This window comes from Brassica rapa, chromosome A08 (genome assembly GCF_000309985.2).
Source record: "Brassica rapa cultivar Chiifu-401-42 chromosome A08, CAAS_Brap_v3.01, whole genome shotgun sequence".
Taxonomy (NCBI): domain Eukaryota; kingdom Viridiplantae; phylum Streptophyta; class Magnoliopsida; order Brassicales; family Brassicaceae; genus Brassica; species Brassica rapa.
In genome coordinates this window covers 22,712,781-22,729,488 of record NC_024802.2, presented here as the reverse complement: position 1 = coordinate 22,729,488, position 16,708 = coordinate 22,712,781, and the positions used below count along the sequence as shown (strand labels likewise).

Here is a 16,708-nt window from a genome sequence, read left to right as displayed (position 1 = left end):
TTTGTCTATCTAAACTAAATGTCTACACCTCTGCAATTCCTTGATTCATTGAATTTTTTCTTTTCGTCTGAATGATATTTTGATACTGAACATTGTTCATTATTAATCATAACTAAGTTAATTTAATTTACCACAAAAATTTGGCATACAAAACCAAATAAAACATGCTTTTCACAGACATCAAAATGCTTCACAGATACAGTTTCATCCAGACTGTTGCCGACCACGACCTCGCCCATGTCCAAACCGACCCCTACCCCTACCTCTGCCACGACCATGGTGGCCCCTTCCAACCTTGTGACTGTGGTTGCATTTGGCACCGTGGGTTCATTGGAGACTGTGATCTGTTGTTGTTCAGCATTTGGAACTGAGGGTTCATTGGGAACTGCGGTTGCATTTGGAAATATGGGTTCACTGGAGACTGTGGCCTGTTGTTGTTCCGCATTTGGAACTGAGGGTTCATTGGGAACTGCGGTTGCATTTGGAAATATGGGTTCATTGGAGACTGTGGCCTGTTGTTGTTTCGCATTTGGAACTGAGGGTTCACTGGAAACTGCGGTTGCATTGGGAACTGTGGGTTCACTGGAGCTTGTGGTCTGTTGTTCAGCATTTGGAACTGAGGGTTCATCGGGAACTGCGGTGGCTGAATACCACGACCCATCCCAAAAGGCCGTTGGTTGAAACAGTTCTGACCAACTAATGCAGGCCATGGCGCTGTAGCCTGTCCTTGAAAAAAATTTAAGCCACCCGGTCCAGCAGGCATTGGCAACTGGCCACCATTGAACTGTGGTCGGAACATCATTTGATTTTGCATTGCCATCATAGGTCTCTGTATTGGTGGTGGTAGATTGGGAATTGCCATCTGACTAGGCATAGGAGGAAACTGATGTGAGTTCTGCTGATTACTCTGGGGTCTCCATCCTCCACCGTTTGAAGGAAAACCCACCATCTGAGGTCGTGGCTGATGGTTCGAAACCGGATCACCCATTTGAGGATCAGAACGGTTGGAGGATAAAGAACTAGACCCACGGTTCTCTGTCCATTCCCCTGAGTCATTGCTTGTAGACGTTCCGAGATCACTGTTTTTCTTCTTCTTGTTTCTTGTGTTACCGTCTTTTTGGTCATCCATCATCCCTCTCTTTTCCATCTTCTGCGTTTTTCTGTATTGTGCTTCTTTTTCATCATCTGAGAACTCAAGCTCCTCTAATATCTCCTCGTCGTTATCTCCAGATGTATCGTAACCTTTCTTCTGCAGTTCCTTGATATTGAGAATATGTTGAGCGTAGTCAGCGACGTATGAGACGGGTGTACCTTCACTAACCCCCTCCGGAACTTCGCTCTCTGAATTGAACCTCACACTGTAGAGAGGGCACTCAACTTGTCCAAAGATCTCATCCACCAGCCCCAATGGCGTTCTTCTTTCAGTTATCCATAGGATGGAACCTTCAGCCAAAGGAGTATGCTCTTCCATTCCCCCAACTATTACTTGTGTGCTCATTACCTGGAATATCAGAAATCACAATGGTTTAGGTTTACCAGCGGATTGACTGGTAGAGTTTATATTATCATACCGAAAGAACAACTCCAAGAGGAAGCATGACATGATGTGGTTCTAAAGTGGCATCCACAGGTGGAACAGGAGGAAGCTCCTGCAAAAGTTAAAAAAGGTTTGGAGTTAGCAAACAGTTAACAAAGGCTTAGAGACAATAAAAAGAACACAACCACTAAATGCTATGAACATGAAATGTGAAACGGTGAAGCATAGGTACCTTGAGCTCATTCTTTGTCCTTATAGGTTCATTTGTTTGCCAACCAAGGTCCTCATCCTCATCATTGCTCCAAGCAACCATCTCATTCACATCATCTTCTTCAACCTCATGCTCCTCATCTACACTCCGTATCTCACCCTCTTCAAGTTCTTCTGCCATATCATCCTCTTTCCCCATCACCATCTGATCCTCAAACTTCTTTTCCTTGTTACTTTCTTCCTTTTCACTTTCATCCTCATCACTCTCTTCTTCTTCTTCACTGCTGCTACTATCACTAGAACTCGAAGAAGAGCTTAAGGTTTCGCTCTCAGACTCAGCAGAACTAGTTTCCCCCTTCTCATCTTCCATTGCCCCAGAGTCCTTAGAAACAGCTGGTTCAGCTACCCCGTCAAAATTTGCAGACATGCCAGCACAAAGCAGAGGCTTTACATCAATCATCGACTCAGAACTAATCGAGCTCACTCCACCACAAAGCTTGGACGTTACCTCAATCGACTCGGACATAACCGTACGCGTTTCCTCGCTAACAGTAACACCTTCTTGACCAATCTCCATGTCTTCCTCGAAGAAATCAAAGTCCGTATCGTCTAAGCTAAACTCCTCAATATTAGTATTATTACTCCCCAGCCAGTTGAGGGAATCGAAATCCAGATAGGAATCAATGGAAGGGAAATCCTTGAAAGTTTTCACCTTGGGGTCTTCATCGATAGCTGTTTCAACAGGTAGCTCCTCTTCTTCCTTAACGGGTTTAACGGCAAAACCAGCCATGGTAAGAAGAGAGAGCACGAGTTGAGTAAAGACGCGAGGGCTTATCGGAGGTACGTTAGGGTTTAAGAGCAGAGCCTTCCTCCGTTCCTCTCTTTTTCCATCTTTCCATTTTTTTGTCGTTTTCTGTTACTATACTTTTGATCTTTAATGTTTTTTAAATTTGAATAATATTATATAGTTTCACAGTGTTAATATGACATTCCTAAATAGTAAATATTAATATACATTTCTTCACCGGTGATTGTGGCGTCTCCGATGAATCTCATACTGAAGCGCCATTTCAGCCAACGTCTCACGCCGTTAGTTTCACCCTCTTCTCCGACAAAACAGTCTCGGATCCGTGAACTCTGTAAATCGGGTCGTCTCACTGACGCTATTCGGATCCTAAACACAACGCTCTCGTGTGAAATCTCCGCGAAACCCAATCTCTACGCGACTCTCTTACAAACATGCACCAAAGTCTTATCCTTCACCCACGGCCTTCAGTTCCACGCCCACGTCGTCAAATCGGGTTTAGAGACGGACCGTTACGTTGGCAACAGCTTGCTCTCCCTCTACTTCAAGCTGGGACATGATATGAAGGAGACGCGGAGAGTTTTCGATGGGATGTTCGTCAAAGACGCGATCTCGTGGTCTTCGATGATGTCCGGATACGTCAGAGGTAAAGAACACGTCGAGGCGCTTGAAATGTTCGGTGAGATGGTGAGTTTTGGTTTGGACCCGAACGCGTTTACGTTGTCTGGGGCGGTTAAGGCTTGCTCTGAGATAGGAGACGTTAGGCTAGGGAGATGCTTCCATTGTCTTGTCATCGCTCGCGGGTTCGAGTGGAACCATGTTATCTCCAGCACGTTAGCGTATATGTATGGAGTGAATCAAGAACCGGTTGATGCACGCCGTGTGTTCGACGAAATGCCTGAACCAGATGTTTTTAGTTGGACAGCTGTACTCTCTGCTTATTCTAAGAACGACTTGTATGAGGAGGCTTTAGGGCTTTTCTACGTGGTGAATAGAGGGAAAGGGTTAGTGCCTGATGAGTCTACGTTTGGGACTGTTTTGACGGCTTGTGGTAACCTGAGGAGGGTGAAGCGAGGTAAAGAGATTCACGGGAAGCTTATTACGAATGGGATAAGTAGCAATGTGGTTGTGGAGAGTAGTCTTTTAGATATGTATGGTAAATGCGGATCGGTACGGGAAGCTAGGCAAGTGTTCAATGGGATGTCCAAGAAGAACACTGTATCATGGTCTGCTTTACTTGGGGGATACTGTCAGAACGGAGAGCACGAGAGAGTTATTGAGATGTTTAGGGAAATGGAAGAGAAAGATCTCTACTGTTTTGGGACTGTTCTTAAGGCGTGTGCTGGTTTGGCAGCGGTAAGACTTGGGAAAGAGGTTCACGGCCAGTACGTTAGGAGAGGCTGTCGTGATAATGTGATTGTGGAATCGGCTTTAGTTGACTTGTATGGAAAATCCGGTTGCGTTGATTCTGCTACTCGTGTGTACTCCAAGATGGCGATTAGGAACATGATAACGTGGAACGCAATGCTATCTGCGCTTGCTCAGAACGGAAGAGGTGAAGAAGCAGTCAGTTTCTTCGATGATATGGTCAAAAAGGGGATAAAGCCTGACTACATAAGTTTTATCGCGGTTCTCACTGCATGTAGTCATACGGGTTTGGTTGAGGAAGGACGGAATTACTTTGCGATGATGACTGATAGTTACGGGATTAAACCAGGTACTGAGCATTACAGTTGCATGGTTGACCTTCTAGGCCGTGCTGGTTTGTTTGAAGAAGCAGAGAATATGTTGGAGAGAGCAGAGTGTAAGGATGATGCGTCTCTGTGGGGTGTTCTGCTTGGACCTTGTGCTGCAAATGCGGATGCCTTGGCTATTGCAGAGCGGATTGCAAAGAGAATGATGAGGTTGGACCCAAAGTACCATATGAGCTATGTGCTTCTGAGTAACATGTACAAGTCGATAGGTCGCCATGGTGATGCACTCAAGATTCGTAGGTTGATGGTGAGAAGAGGAGTCACAAAGACTATTGGACAGAGCTGGATTGATGCTCATTAGAAAACTATAAAGGTTCATATCTTTCTAGAGATCTTGCTTTATGACTCATGAAGAAATTGTTTTGAGTCGCACAATTTTGTCTTGAGGTCTCCATGTAGTTGATTTAGTCTTTACAAAGTAATTCAAACCAAAAGAAAATTGCCAGTCTAAACTTTGCGATAAAAGGGGTTTGTGTAGAGAAATCAAGATTTGACCTCAAGCCACCATTTCATACATTCTCCAGTGAGGAGTGTTGTCTTCATAGTGCACGCATCAAGGTCGATTTTGCAGCTTCGCGCTTCATCTCTGCAGCTTTGCCACTCCCTCGGAAGTATGCATACACTTGCTGAATCACCCAGATATTGAGGAGTGTTTCGATGCAGAAGAACCCGGCTCCAATGAAGTACATTATCTGTGAGGAAAAAAACATTGGTAAGACTGTCATAAGCAAGCTGAAGTTAAGTGCTTGTAAAGGAGGAGAAGTAATACTTACCCCAACGGCAGCATTAGTAGTCAAAAGCTCAAGTGCTGGCAAGAAACCTCTGTACACAAAATCAACAATATTTGGAATCAGACGGAATATCATCAGAGGCTGGAAAGGTCTTATATAAGAGAATTGGGTAAAGAAGTTCAAAGAAAAAGGCTGATTCAGTAAACTCTTACGTGAGAGACTTTCCTTGAAAGATGACTGGTGGAGCTACTGCAGCAAATCCGCAGAATGCAATGTGAAACTGAAAGTGCAAGACAGTGTAAACATCTAAAGCTTAGTGGTTTTATTTTTTCATGGCTTCCTGAGAAACCTCTGATGCCGAGGAAAATGTACCATTTGGGGATACGATTTATCTTACCACGTAAAAGAAAAAAAAAGCTCCAAACTTCAGGGCACTATCAGTTCTGCAATAGGTACGTGTACACATTGTATTAATGTTTAATATCTAAGAGATCCTATCCCCAACTTTACTAATATAGCTGATTTTACCTGGTAGCTCGGTACAGAGGACGATACCATAAGACGTAAGCCCCAGGGACCCCAGCTATGAAGTAGATGATTGACATAAGCCATATAGTGGGACCTGATAACATTACAATCACATGAGTCAACATGACAAGAGGTAATAGCTAATATGAATCTGATCATTTTAGGTAGTAACCTTCTCCTTTGATCCAAGCTACAGTTACTGCCACAAAATTCCACAAGAGACATCCTACTAATCCTGCATAGTTACAATAGTTTTGGTCAATTAACTTTTGTCTGTTACATATCCAGGACTTGTTGCAGCGGTCTAAGGTGGCCTTTACGTTACCTAACAGTGTGGTGAATGCGACGTATTGGATCTTCTGTAAATGGAGCGGAATCTCATTTGGAATGTCATTATGAATTAAAGGGAAAAACTCGGGCCAATTCTTCTCCTCAATGACTACTCCAGCTGCCAAAACCAACCTTATCAGGTTAGCTAACAAAAGAAAAAGACCCTAAAAGTCTCATTAAACATATATAGAAGCTTGTCTACTTCGCGCTATTGCATCTTCTCTTCTTTTTAGCTCCTGCATTTATGACAAGAAGAAGAAGAAGACTGATCATTACATTTTACATAGAAACTGTAGGTCTCGAAATCTGTAGGTCACATGGAAGCCAGAAAACTACCTGCTCTTTCCGCTTCAGTTCGTTCTCTTTAGCCTGGAGTTCCATCTCCCTAGCTCGAAGATCCTTCAATCAGAAACAGCCAAAATGAGATCCGCCGTTTCATTACTTTGAGCAAAGAACTGAAAGGCAAAATGCAGAAGGTATTGGTACCTTGCCGGAATCCAAAGGGATATCAACGGTTGCACCGCGATCATAAGGTTCCGGTGGAAGCGGCTTGAGATATGAGTTGCTTGCAGCAGGAACATTTGTATAATTCTACAACATCATAAAGTCAGAGATCAAACGTGTAAGCTTACAAGAAAGATCAGTAATTGATTCTTGATTCAAGAAACAGAGGTCTTTTACCGCAAATGGATTGATCTCTTCATCAGCAAATGGATTAGGATCATGTCGTGCCATCTTTGAGATTTCGTCTTTATCAAATCAAGAGATGTATTCAAGAAAGAGTTTTGGAGGTCGTTGACAGAAATCGAAAATGCGGAGAAAGTGGTTTACAATGAATGGCTACTTTGTAGTCAGAGAAAGAGAGAAAACAAAAAGTAATGGCATATGTGCGCGCCAGAGAGATCCAAGGCATTTTAACGGCTTCTCTCTTCGTTTTGTAACCAATTTGTTTTTTCGTGGTCCGGTTTAGTAATTTTTTCCGGTTTTGTAACTTGTAATACATGAACATGTGTACTTTTAACAACCAGTGAGTTAACTAACCGTATAAACCAACTTGAAAGGTTTGAATCCGAACTCTGCGGTTAGTGGCTAGGATGTCACATGTCACAACTTTGCATGTATAACAGCTTGACAAGCTTGACAGATCATTCTATTGTTAGTTTTATCACTGCATTATCTCAAATATTCAATAGAGCTTATATAGCCTTATACTATATTAAAAGGGCGAGAACCAAAAAAAAACTAATTATTAAATCCACTATTATAATGTTTAGTGTGAAACATGTTTACATGTATTAACACATCTTCACACGCTGCATCAAGAATCACACCCAATGGTTAACTAACCGTATAAATCTACCATTTTTACGTAGACAATTATGTCTTGTTTTTACAGAGACCTGTGCGGCAGTGACACTCGTCATATTGTACTCGAACATTATATTTTGTTAAAATAACATAAGGCAACAGATATCAAATGGTCCCATGGTCTAGCGGTTAGGACATTGGACTCTGAATCCAGTAACCCGAGTTCAAGTCTCGGTGGGACCTTTTTTTATTCATTGCAACAACATTTTTTCCCAGTTGTGATTTTTCACAGTTTTGAGGCAAGAAACAAAGACCTAAGACATTTACAGTTTATGAAATGATGAGCCCATTGAATCCTCCCAATGCTTAAGAATAGATGCAACCATAAGGACCAAAATCAATTCTTGAAAACAATAAAAAAGTAATGTCTCAAGTCTTTGGCTTAGTCTCCAGAGAATCTCGGAAGCTGAACAAGTGAGTTCACTCTAGTAACGCCTTCTAGTCCCGACCAGTTCTGTTGTTCCCCTTCTGTCGCTTTCTCCTTCTCAGCATCATCAGTCTCTGCATTCACATTACCGCAACTGTTATTTTCTACTGATGATGACCTGACCGTGGCGTTTCTCTGAAGACACGGTTCTGTTCTCTGGCTTTCATCTGATTCTACTGAGGAGGATCTTTGTTCTTCGTAATATGACGACTCTGAGTCCATCTTCCCGTCAAGAAACAAACACACAACAGCACAATCATCCATTTTCGAAGTCGGGTACTTAAGTTTCCATTCGCGTGAAGCCGAATCCACCACTAGCCTAGCTGCTGATGCTCTGCTTGAAGCTGACACCACGACTTCAACCACTTCTTCGTTGCTTAGCACATCCCATACCTATTCAAAACAAAGCTTGAGTAAAGGCAATTCATCTAGAAAGTCTCAGAAAGAGTTTCAGGGCTTTACTCCATCTGATGCCAAGACAATGAACTGATCTCTATCAGTAAGAAGACGGTGAGAGAAGTCAGGTATTGAAATGACACCGTAGTCCTTCACACAGAAATCACCAAACGCCCTAGCCATGGCTAGTCCAGGAGCATTATCAAATGGTAGCCATACTCGTGGCACCTCTGGCTCGTCTTCAAGCGCAAACACACGACCTTTACACTGCTTGATCCTCTCTTCTTCCCCTATCAGAACCAAACCAGTAACAACATTTCAAAAAAATCAAACAAAAGTAAAAATAAAAGTAGAGATGACAGCAAATGTTGTTAAGGCATTTATACTTGGTAAGTCAGGCTTCAAGTCAACTGTTAGCTGAACTGCAACCATTGAATCATTGCTGTCTTTGGATCCAAGTATCGCCCGAGAATCCCCTATGTTTCCCATGAACAGATGCGACCCCTGAAACACAAATCAAAACACATCAAAACCAATACTTAAGAATAGTTGCTGTCTTGTCAAGACTAGATTACCTGTTTGATGATTGTAACAGCAGTGCTGCCGCTGCAGAAACATTCCACATTAGGATGAGATCGTAGTTCCTTATCCATAGCACTGAATGATTTCAAGAAAGCTTCTTCCCACAGCAGCTTCAGTTTATCCTCCTCACTAGATTCTTTCTTCTCATCAGCTTCTTGACTATCAGATTTGCTTGCAGATCCGTTTTGCTTCGACTGAATCGAGTGCATGAAAGACAGTAGCCTTACAGGCAATGATTCTCTCACTTTACGAGAAACAAGGTGACCATTAGGACCGTGCCCATCAAAAACACCGCAGAATGTCATATCTTTCGACATAAAATCCTACAAAACACACACGCCAAATCCTGCTTACTAATGGACACACTAACGCTTCTATAAACATCATTGAGGAAGAAGAAGAGACTCACTTCCCAGACGATCATGGAGTCCTGATTAACTCCCTTGCGTCCCTGTTGAGTGAAAACGCAAGAACTCTTGCTCTTTCCGCTGCTGGTGATCCGATTGGGAATAGAGACCAAGTCATGAAGTGAAACGATGCGGCCGGAGAGCGTTCTCCTCCCCATTTTGCTCCCACAGCATCCCATCCCGAGACGCGGACGATAGACAGGCTCTTCATTGCTCTTAGACACACAACCTCCCATTGGTCAATGGCAGCACACGATGTGAATCTGATCGCAGAGAGATTGTAAAAGAAGAGACGAAAAGACTCCTCACCAAAACCAGATCCCTGATGTAAATGCTTTACCAACACATTTGGTCAAACCAAAGAGCTTTCACACAGGAATAAAATACACTCCGTGTGCAAAACCTTTTCTTCGAATCTTGGTCAATGATGATGCATAGACCGTGAGCTGAAAAAATGGTAGGAAAAATGATTTAGAGAATAGTTTTATAGCAAAGTTCCAAAAGACGAGAGAAAAGCAGACTCCAACAAGTCATAAAAGAAGAAAACCAAAGCATGTGATCTTTGCTAGTATAATAGTATATTACAAAAACAGTCTGTCCTAATTGTTTGTCATTGGACCAGCCTTAAGACTCTTTTACTGTTCCAGTTCACTAACCCTTGATAATAAGTTAAGACATCAAAAATAAGGCATACAAATCAAGAACATAGAGTTTTCCAAAATGTGTTATGAATCCAGATGAACAAAGAGTTTTCCAAAATCATGAAACGAGTTTCAATGCAAGTATTTTGACTCCAAACCAAACAAAAAAAGGCAAGAGAGAGAGAGGGACCAATATTTCAAGAATCATGGGGGTTTAAGTGCGTTTGACCAGATTTATTCACAAATGTTTGTACAGAAGAGTCACTTAACCATCTACTTGCTACATTGATCATTTCTCAAAAAATTACTCCCTTAGAATCATAATAATTTACATTTCTCAGTGAGAAACAAACCCCAAAAGCCTAATCTGAGTAGTGAGAACTAACTGATGACGCCAAAAAGGGATTATCTTTAGATAAGCTTTCCATATAAATATCATAAACTCTGAAAAAAAACCCCAAATTCTTGTAACATTTCGTTAATTTGGACGTGTAAGTTGAGATTCTAATGAACAGAGATAGATGAAGGAAAGCCCTTTAAAAGTGAAAAAGGTGGGATTTTTAAGAAGTGGATCAACGAGATTCACTTTTTCAGGAATCCGATTTTAGATAAAATGGGATCTCAGAAAGTTTCTATTCATCGATAACTCATAAACATATTCAGAACAGATTCTAAGAAACTCGAACCCAAATGAGACCACACACAGACAGACAGACTATACGAGAGATTGGTCAAATCAGAGCAAAAAAGGACGAACCTTTGGTTTGGGGTAGTTCTTGTGGAGACAATTATGATTCAGAGAGACAGTGACTCACTGAAGAGAAGATGGAGTTTTGTGCTGGGTGAAGTAGTTGTAGTCGTCGGAGATGAGAGATCTTATATTAATTGAAGAAGAAAGCGAATAAGTAGTCTTAACTGAGAAATGATCAAACCAAAGCTTTGCATGCTAATTATAGAAATCGTTGATTTAACTTTCTAAATTTCACTCATTCACACATTAATAACATTCCATATTTAACAAAACAATAATAAGCATAAATGTTCACGGAGTCTCACGGAGGCCACCTTGAGCAGGTTTATTGATGTCCCTTAAAGAAGGGTTGCTAAGCATAATTACAATTAAAATAAAGAAAAAAATGAAGAAAAGAAGAGGGACGTACCTTATTTAAGCAAAGGAAGAGACGTTGCTTCCACTTCTTCTTCATCTTTTGTTTGTTTCTCTCTCTATGACTCCACTTAAGAGACATTTAAGAGTTTTACCATTAAACATGCTTTAACCTTTCCTTTATTTTCCCTTTTCACACCGGTCAACTTAATACACTCCTCATTTTAAAAAAGGATCTCTTACATCTTGGATACAATTCTTGTCATCGTTTTCCACTAAAATAAAGTTTTAAAAGAGAGTAAAAGGTTCATCATCCCATTCCCATTCCCGTCTCATGTGCATGGCAGCAATAGTCAAATTATAGAATGTCACGTGATTTGTGGCTCAGTTTACTTTATACTAATGCTAGATCCTCCAAGGACATTATGAAAAACTAACCATTATTATAAAGTATAAACGAATTAACTATTAAAATGAATGGGCTTTAGATATCCAATGTAAACTTATTGGCTTTAGTAAACTTACTAGTATTATTACCCCGTGCCAAGCACGGGTATAATTTTTGCTCACTTTAATATTATTTAATAAATAAAATTGTAATGTTTTTAAATAAAAATTGAACTTATTTTAAACAAAATTTTCTGAAGCTAGGTAAATAGTCAGTTATATATGTATTTGTTTTATAAATAATTCTTCTTTAAAATAAATTTCTTATAATTAATATAAAAAAACGAAACTAAACATGCATACAAAATATTTACAAAAATCTGTAAGATTATTTTTTCGATAAAAAAATTGTAAGAATATGCTATGTGACATTAAAAACAGATTTTTCAATGAGTCAAACTATAACAAAGAAATTTTGTAAATACTTAAATTGCCTCATCAAATCTTAAAAAACAAATAGAACTTCTTAGTAACATAAAAAGAGAATCAGAGAATAAAAAAAGATAAAAGTTACCACTTGTTTACGGTTTTGCTTGGTTACCTTCGGTGCTGATAGAACTTTAACTTTTCAGTCTTCATTCTTTTACTGAAAAATCAAACTTTGTTACATAAGCACATTCATGTCATCACGTGACGTTTTACCTGAAATGGATAATTAAGAAAAATGAATTATAATTGAGAGGAAGAGGAACGTGAATCTAAACTAACTTGTATGGATTTTTTTGATCAGTGGAAAGTGGAAGAACTGATCAACAGGAGAAGAAAGGAGGAAGGAGAAAATAAAACTATTTTTTTTATCAAAGAAAGTAAAACTAAATAAATAAGATACACAAAGGGTACAGAAAAAATAGTTACACAGAACGTGATCTTTATTTCTTGTTACAAAAACATAAACGTTCTTTATTTTGTACGTGGAATATGTGAGAAAATTTAGGATCTAGGTTTCTACAAATCAGTTTTTCTTTTACGTGGAGTTCTAAAAACAATTTTTAATCAACATTATTTGTTTTATTTTTATAAATATTTTCTTTGCCAAGTGTTAAATTTTGATTAGTTAGGTGACTTGTGCTTTAGTATATAAGGGATTATGCTTTCAATTTATCTAATTTAAACGTTTGGGCCTATGTTAACAAACGAAGCCCAAACGTCAAAAAGACAAAACCTTGACATGGCAGTGGGACCTAGATAGAGAAGCACCACATCAGAGAGACTCCCACTCCATTGTTGGACTCAGATCTTCCATGTCTCTTGCTCAAAAACCTCACAATCTGGATAAGAAGAGAAGATAAGGGACACGCGTCAAATCTCCAACACCCTAAAACATTTTCTTCTTTTCTTTCTGAGTTACTACTAAACACACAAAACTCTTCTTCACTGTCTCTCTTTTACATCTGTCCCGACAATGGCTTCAGCTTCAGCGACAGCTACTCTTCTCAAACCCAACCCTCCTCCGCCGCATAAACCTACCGTCATCACCGCCTCCGTATCTCCTCCTCTTCGCCACACCCTCCCCCGCCGCGATTTCCTCTCCTTAACCGCCGCATCAACGCTCCTCCTAACGCAGTCAATTCAGTTTATAGCTCCGTCGCCAGCTTCTGCCGCCGAAGACGAAGAGTACGTGAAAGACACGTCGGCGGTGATCTCGAAAGTGCGGACGACGCTCTCGATGGAGAGGACGGATCCGAACGTGGCGGACACGGTGGCGGAGCTGAGAGAGGCGTCGAACTCGTGGGTGGCAAAGTACAGGAAAGAAAAAGCGCTACTGGGGAAAACGTCGTTCAGGGATATGTACGCGGCGTTGAACGCAGTGTCGGGACATTACGTGAGCTTCGGACCGACGGCTCCGATACCGGCGAAGAGGAAGGCGAGGATTCTCGAAGAGATGGAGACTGCTGAGAAAGCTCTGTCAAGAGGAAGATAAATTCACAATTTCTTACCCAAAAATGTCGATCGAATTAATATATGAGCAGAGAAACTTGAATGTAATTTTTTGATAATTACATTACTTAAATTATCATTCATAATGAAGGATTACATATTTTTTCTCTCTTCCGGTTTACCGAGAGAAACTTTTGACTTTCCCGAAAAATCTCTCTCTTCTTCATTCATTCAACCAAAGTTCAGAAAATTTCTACCTGTCCCTCATTTTATGCCCTTTACCTTTTCACCTTCTCCGTGTAAGTAACTTTTTGTTCCTTCTCAATAGAAGAGATCTCGACGCGTGGCTTCAAAATTTTCACAGAAACAATATTCGATATTGCTTACACATTGTAGCCTCCTCGATTGTGATCGTTCTTCTTCAGACATTTCTTTTAAGAGAATCGAATTTTCTCTTCCATCACTTTTTGTGTTATTGCTTGTTCCCTAAAATTCAGTCTTCATAACGTCAAAGCTCAGAATACTCTCTCTTCCTTGCTTGCCATTGAAGAACGAAACTCATCTCTCCTTCTTTCTCAATTTCCTGTCTGAGGATCATGGTGAATGGTAAAGGGTCAATGAAAAAATCGAACCTTGATCGATTCCTTCATTGCACAACACCATTAGTGCCACCCCAATCTCTCCCCAAGGTTTGTTTTTGAGCTTCTCGAAAAAACGTTTCAGTTTGTCAATGTAAATCACGTGATCATTTTCATTTGATTTGTTAAATGGGGGATCGCAGGGGGAGATAAGAAGCCTAAATGGATTGTGGCATCCGTGGGAGAGAGAAAAGGTGGAGTTTTTCAGGTTGAGTGATCTGTGGGATTGCTACGATGAATGGAGCGCTTACGGAGCTAGTGTTCCTATTCATCTCTCCAACGGTGAATCTCTGGTGCAATACTACGTTCCTTATCTCTCTGCCCTCCAGATTTTCACCTCTCATTCTTCTTTGATCCGGTTAAGGTTCGATTCCTAATTTTAAATTATTCTATTCCGCTTTCTGTTGATCATTGTATAAGGCTGGAAGAGTGAATAGGTTGTGGTTTCTCGTTAAGCATATAGTATGAGTTTTAGAAGAATAATTGTTATCATTGTTACTCAGAAGAAAGAATCTTTTTGATTGAACTTGGCGTTGGTTGTTTAATTAGGGAAGAGTCTGAAGATGGGGAAAGCGATGGTAGGTATCCCTTTAGTGATTCAAGTAGCGATGAGAGTGTCTCTGTGGAAGGACTTGAGAACAACCTTAATGATCGTTTGGGTTACCTTTATCTCCAATACTTTGAGTTATCATCTCCTTATACCAGAGTTCCTCTCATGGATAAGGTATATTATCAACCTTGTTTCTTCCCATGGTTTGCATCACATATGATGAGGTAGGTTTGAAACTTTGAAACATGATATGATTCCAGATCAATGAGTTAGCTCAAAGATATCCTGGACTGATGTCGTTGAGAAGCGTTGATCTGTCTCCCGCGAGCTGGATGTCTGTTGCGTGGTACCCAATTTATCATATACCAATGGGAAGAACCATTAAAGACTTGTCTACTTGTTTCCTCACTTACCACACCCTTTCTTCTTCTTTCCAAGGTCTTCTGCACATTCTCTCTCTACTAAACCTTTGACTCGCTGAAATCACACTGGTGTTTAATGCCTTGTAATACTACAGATATGGATCCGGAAGAGAACGGTGGTGACAAAGAGAGGATGCGAAAGGAAGGAGAAGACATAACTCTATCCCCATTTGGGATGGCAACTCACAAGATGCAGGGCAATGTCTGGCTTTCTCATGACCAAGATGTCCAAGAGAGGTTGGTTTCGCTTTATAGCGTTGCGGATTCTTGGCTAAAACAGCTTAGGGTTCAACATCATGACTTCAACTACTTCTGCACTATGTCTACGACTTATCGTGGCTAACATCCCATTCCATGTTCGTTTGTTTCCTTATCATAAAGTCTCATCCTTGCTTTGTTTTCTCAAACGCAAGTCTTAGCAACGTTTTGGGTTAGAATAGCGTTACTACTAACCTTTGAGAAATATATATGTCGTATATAGAGTTTGTTGCCTTGTTGAAACATACTTATTGTTTCTTGTAAGTTTTTATAACACAGTCACTAGACAGACAAGAATATAACGTTTTCGTAGGTGTTAACACATATATTTTGAGAAATTTTTTAAAAATATAACAATATTGTTTTAATGCATAATTGTTTTTTTACTAATATATGATGATAGACAAAAAGGTTTGAAACCTTTGTTGTGTCTATTTTTCTAGAAAATATCGATTTTATAATGGTTAATTCACTCATTTAGAGAGTATATGAAATTTTACTGGATAAATTTATAAAAAAAATTGAACGATGCTCATGTACCATGTAAGAGAGCTTAACATACATTAATACAAATGTAGATTGCGGTTTGAAATTTTAAAAGAACACTAAATATTATAGGGTCATTATATAAAGCATTTAACAAAATTCAATATTTATGTAGAGGTTAACACATAGATTTTGAGAAAAATTTCAAAAAATATGATAATATTGTTTTAATGCATAGTTGCATCATACACTAACACATCTATGTTGTCTCCGTTTTTGAAGAAAATAACGATTTTATAATGGTTAGTCCACTAATTTAGAGAGTATATGAAATTTTATTAAATTAATTTATAAATAAATGAACGATATTCATGTACCATGTAAGAGAGTTTAGCATACATTAATACAAATGTAGAATGTGGTTATAAATTTTAAAACAACAATAAATATTATAGGGTTCAGTATATAAAGCATTTACCAAAATTCAATATTTTTGTAGAGGTTAAAACATAGATTTTGAGAAAATTTCAAAAAATATGACAATATTATTTTAATGCATAGTTGCATCCTACACTATTATATGATGATGTTTAAAGAGGTTTATATCCTTTGTTGTCTCTGGTTTTGAAGAAAATAACAATTTTGTAGTGGTTAATCCACTGATTTAGATAGTATTATGAAATTTTACTAATTAATTGATAAAAAAATTAGAATGATTCTCATATACCATAAAAGAAAGTTTAACATACATTAATTCAAATTTATAATGTCTTTACAAAATTTAGAACAACAATAAAAATAATAAGTTTCAGTATATAGAGCGTTTAGCGTAAAACTCAATATTTTTGTAGGGGTTAACACATAGATTTGAGAAAAATTCAAAAAATATAACAATGTTGCTTTAATGCATAGTTGCCTCCAGTCATAATATATGGTGATGGTCAAAGAAGTTTGAAACCTTTGTTGTTTCTATTTCTCTAGAGAATAACAGTTTTGTTAGTCCACTAATTTGGGGAATATATGAAATTTTACTAAAATTATTTATTAAAAGTATTGAACGATGCCATGTACCATGAAAAATAGTTTAACATATATTAATACAAATGTAGAATGTGGTTAGAAATTAAAAAAAAACACTAAAGATTATGGGCTTCAATATATAAAACATTTACCAAAATTCAATATTTTTGTAGTGGTTAACACATATA

At 39.1% G+C, this 16,708-nt stretch overlaps 5 protein-coding genes, 1 long non-coding RNA gene, 1 other non-coding gene and 1 pseudogene across 11 annotated transcripts; 5 read left to right on the top strand and 3 right to left on the bottom strand.

Annotated features, from left to right (window-relative positions):
* Positions 1 to 2,586, bottom strand: LOC103836617 (annotated as a pseudogene).
* A 158-nt stretch (positions 2,587 to 2,744) lies between these two features.
* On the top strand, positions 2,745 to 4,734 carry LOC103836612 (pentatricopeptide repeat-containing protein At1g03540). Its single transcript, XM_009112904.3, has one exon. The coding sequence runs from the start codon at positions 2,793 to 2,795 to the stop codon at positions 4,605 to 4,607; it is 1,815 nt and encodes a 604-aa protein (XP_009111152.1). The 5' UTR covers positions 2,745 to 2,792; the 3' UTR covers positions 4,608 to 4,734.
* LOC103836616 (secretory carrier-associated membrane protein 2) lies at positions 4,664 to 6,722 on the bottom strand. 4 transcript variants are annotated; one of them, XM_009112905.3, is made up of 11 exons: positions 6,577 to 6,722; positions 6,382 to 6,486; positions 6,232 to 6,294; positions 6,098 to 6,131; positions 5,891 to 6,013; positions 5,738 to 5,800; positions 5,566 to 5,659; positions 5,435 to 5,480; positions 5,250 to 5,317; positions 5,080 to 5,128; positions 4,664 to 4,998 (listed from the first exon to the last, which is right to left on the bottom strand). In XM_009112905.3, the coding sequence occupies exons 1-11, from the start codon at positions 6,628 to 6,630 to the stop codon at positions 4,846 to 4,848; spliced, it is 852 nt and encodes a 283-aa protein (XP_009111153.1). In that variant the 5' UTR covers positions 6,631 to 6,722; the 3' UTR covers positions 4,664 to 4,845. The 4 variants fall into 4 exon arrangements, with proteins under 4 accessions (XP_009111153.1, XP_033132600.1, XP_033132601.1 ...); XM_033276709.1 differs by having other exon boundaries at positions 5,738 to 6,013; XM_033276710.1 differs by having other exon boundaries at positions 4,664 to 5,128.
* On the top strand, positions 5,071 to 6,935 carry LOC103836615. The gene is made up of 4 exons (XR_004450025.1): positions 5,071 to 5,489; positions 5,573 to 5,698; positions 5,854 to 6,035; positions 6,192 to 6,935. It is a non-coding gene; the product is annotated as an uncharacterized LOC103836615 (long non-coding RNA).
* Positions 6,936 to 7,374: 439 nt separating this feature from the next.
* Positions 7,375 to 7,446, top strand: TRNAQ-CUG. Its single transcript has one exon. It is a non-coding gene; the product is annotated as a tRNA-Gln (tRNA).
* LOC103836611 (probable protein phosphatase 2C 1) lies at positions 7,413 to 10,739 on the bottom strand. The gene is made up of 6 exons (XM_009112903.3): positions 10,474 to 10,739; positions 9,078 to 9,521; positions 8,662 to 8,991; positions 8,473 to 8,590; positions 8,153 to 8,376; positions 7,413 to 8,083 (listed from the first exon to the last, which is right to left on the bottom strand). Exons 2-6 carry the CDS (start codon positions 9,309 to 9,311, stop codon positions 7,646 to 7,648), a joined length of 1,344 nt encoding a protein of 447 aa, XP_009111151.1. The 5' UTR covers positions 9,312 to 9,521; positions 10,474 to 10,739; the 3' UTR covers positions 7,413 to 7,645.
* A 1,767-nt stretch (positions 10,740 to 12,506) lies between these two features.
* LOC103836610 (photosystem II repair protein PSB27-H1, chloroplastic) lies at positions 12,507 to 13,317 on the top strand. The gene has a single exon (XM_009112902.3). The coding sequence runs from the start codon at positions 12,671 to 12,673 to the stop codon at positions 13,187 to 13,189; it is 519 nt and encodes a 172-aa protein (XP_009111150.1). The 5' UTR covers positions 12,507 to 12,670; the 3' UTR covers positions 13,190 to 13,317.
* A 239-nt stretch (positions 13,318 to 13,556) lies between these two features.
* LOC103836609 lies at positions 13,557 to 15,340 on the top strand. Of its 2 annotated transcripts, none has more exons than XM_033276707.1 (5): positions 13,557 to 13,835; positions 13,928 to 14,142; positions 14,334 to 14,508; positions 14,595 to 14,772; positions 14,852 to 15,340. In XM_033276707.1, the coding sequence occupies exons 1-5, from the start codon at positions 13,743 to 13,745 to the stop codon at positions 15,097 to 15,099; spliced, it is 909 nt and encodes a 302-aa protein (XP_033132598.1). In that variant the 5' UTR covers positions 13,557 to 13,742; the 3' UTR covers positions 15,100 to 15,340. The 2 variants fall into 2 exon arrangements, with proteins under 2 accessions (XP_033132598.1, XP_009111149.1); XM_009112901.3 differs by having other exon boundaries at positions 13,928 to 14,148.
* The last annotated feature ends 1,368 nt before the right edge of the window (positions 15,341 to 16,708 follow it).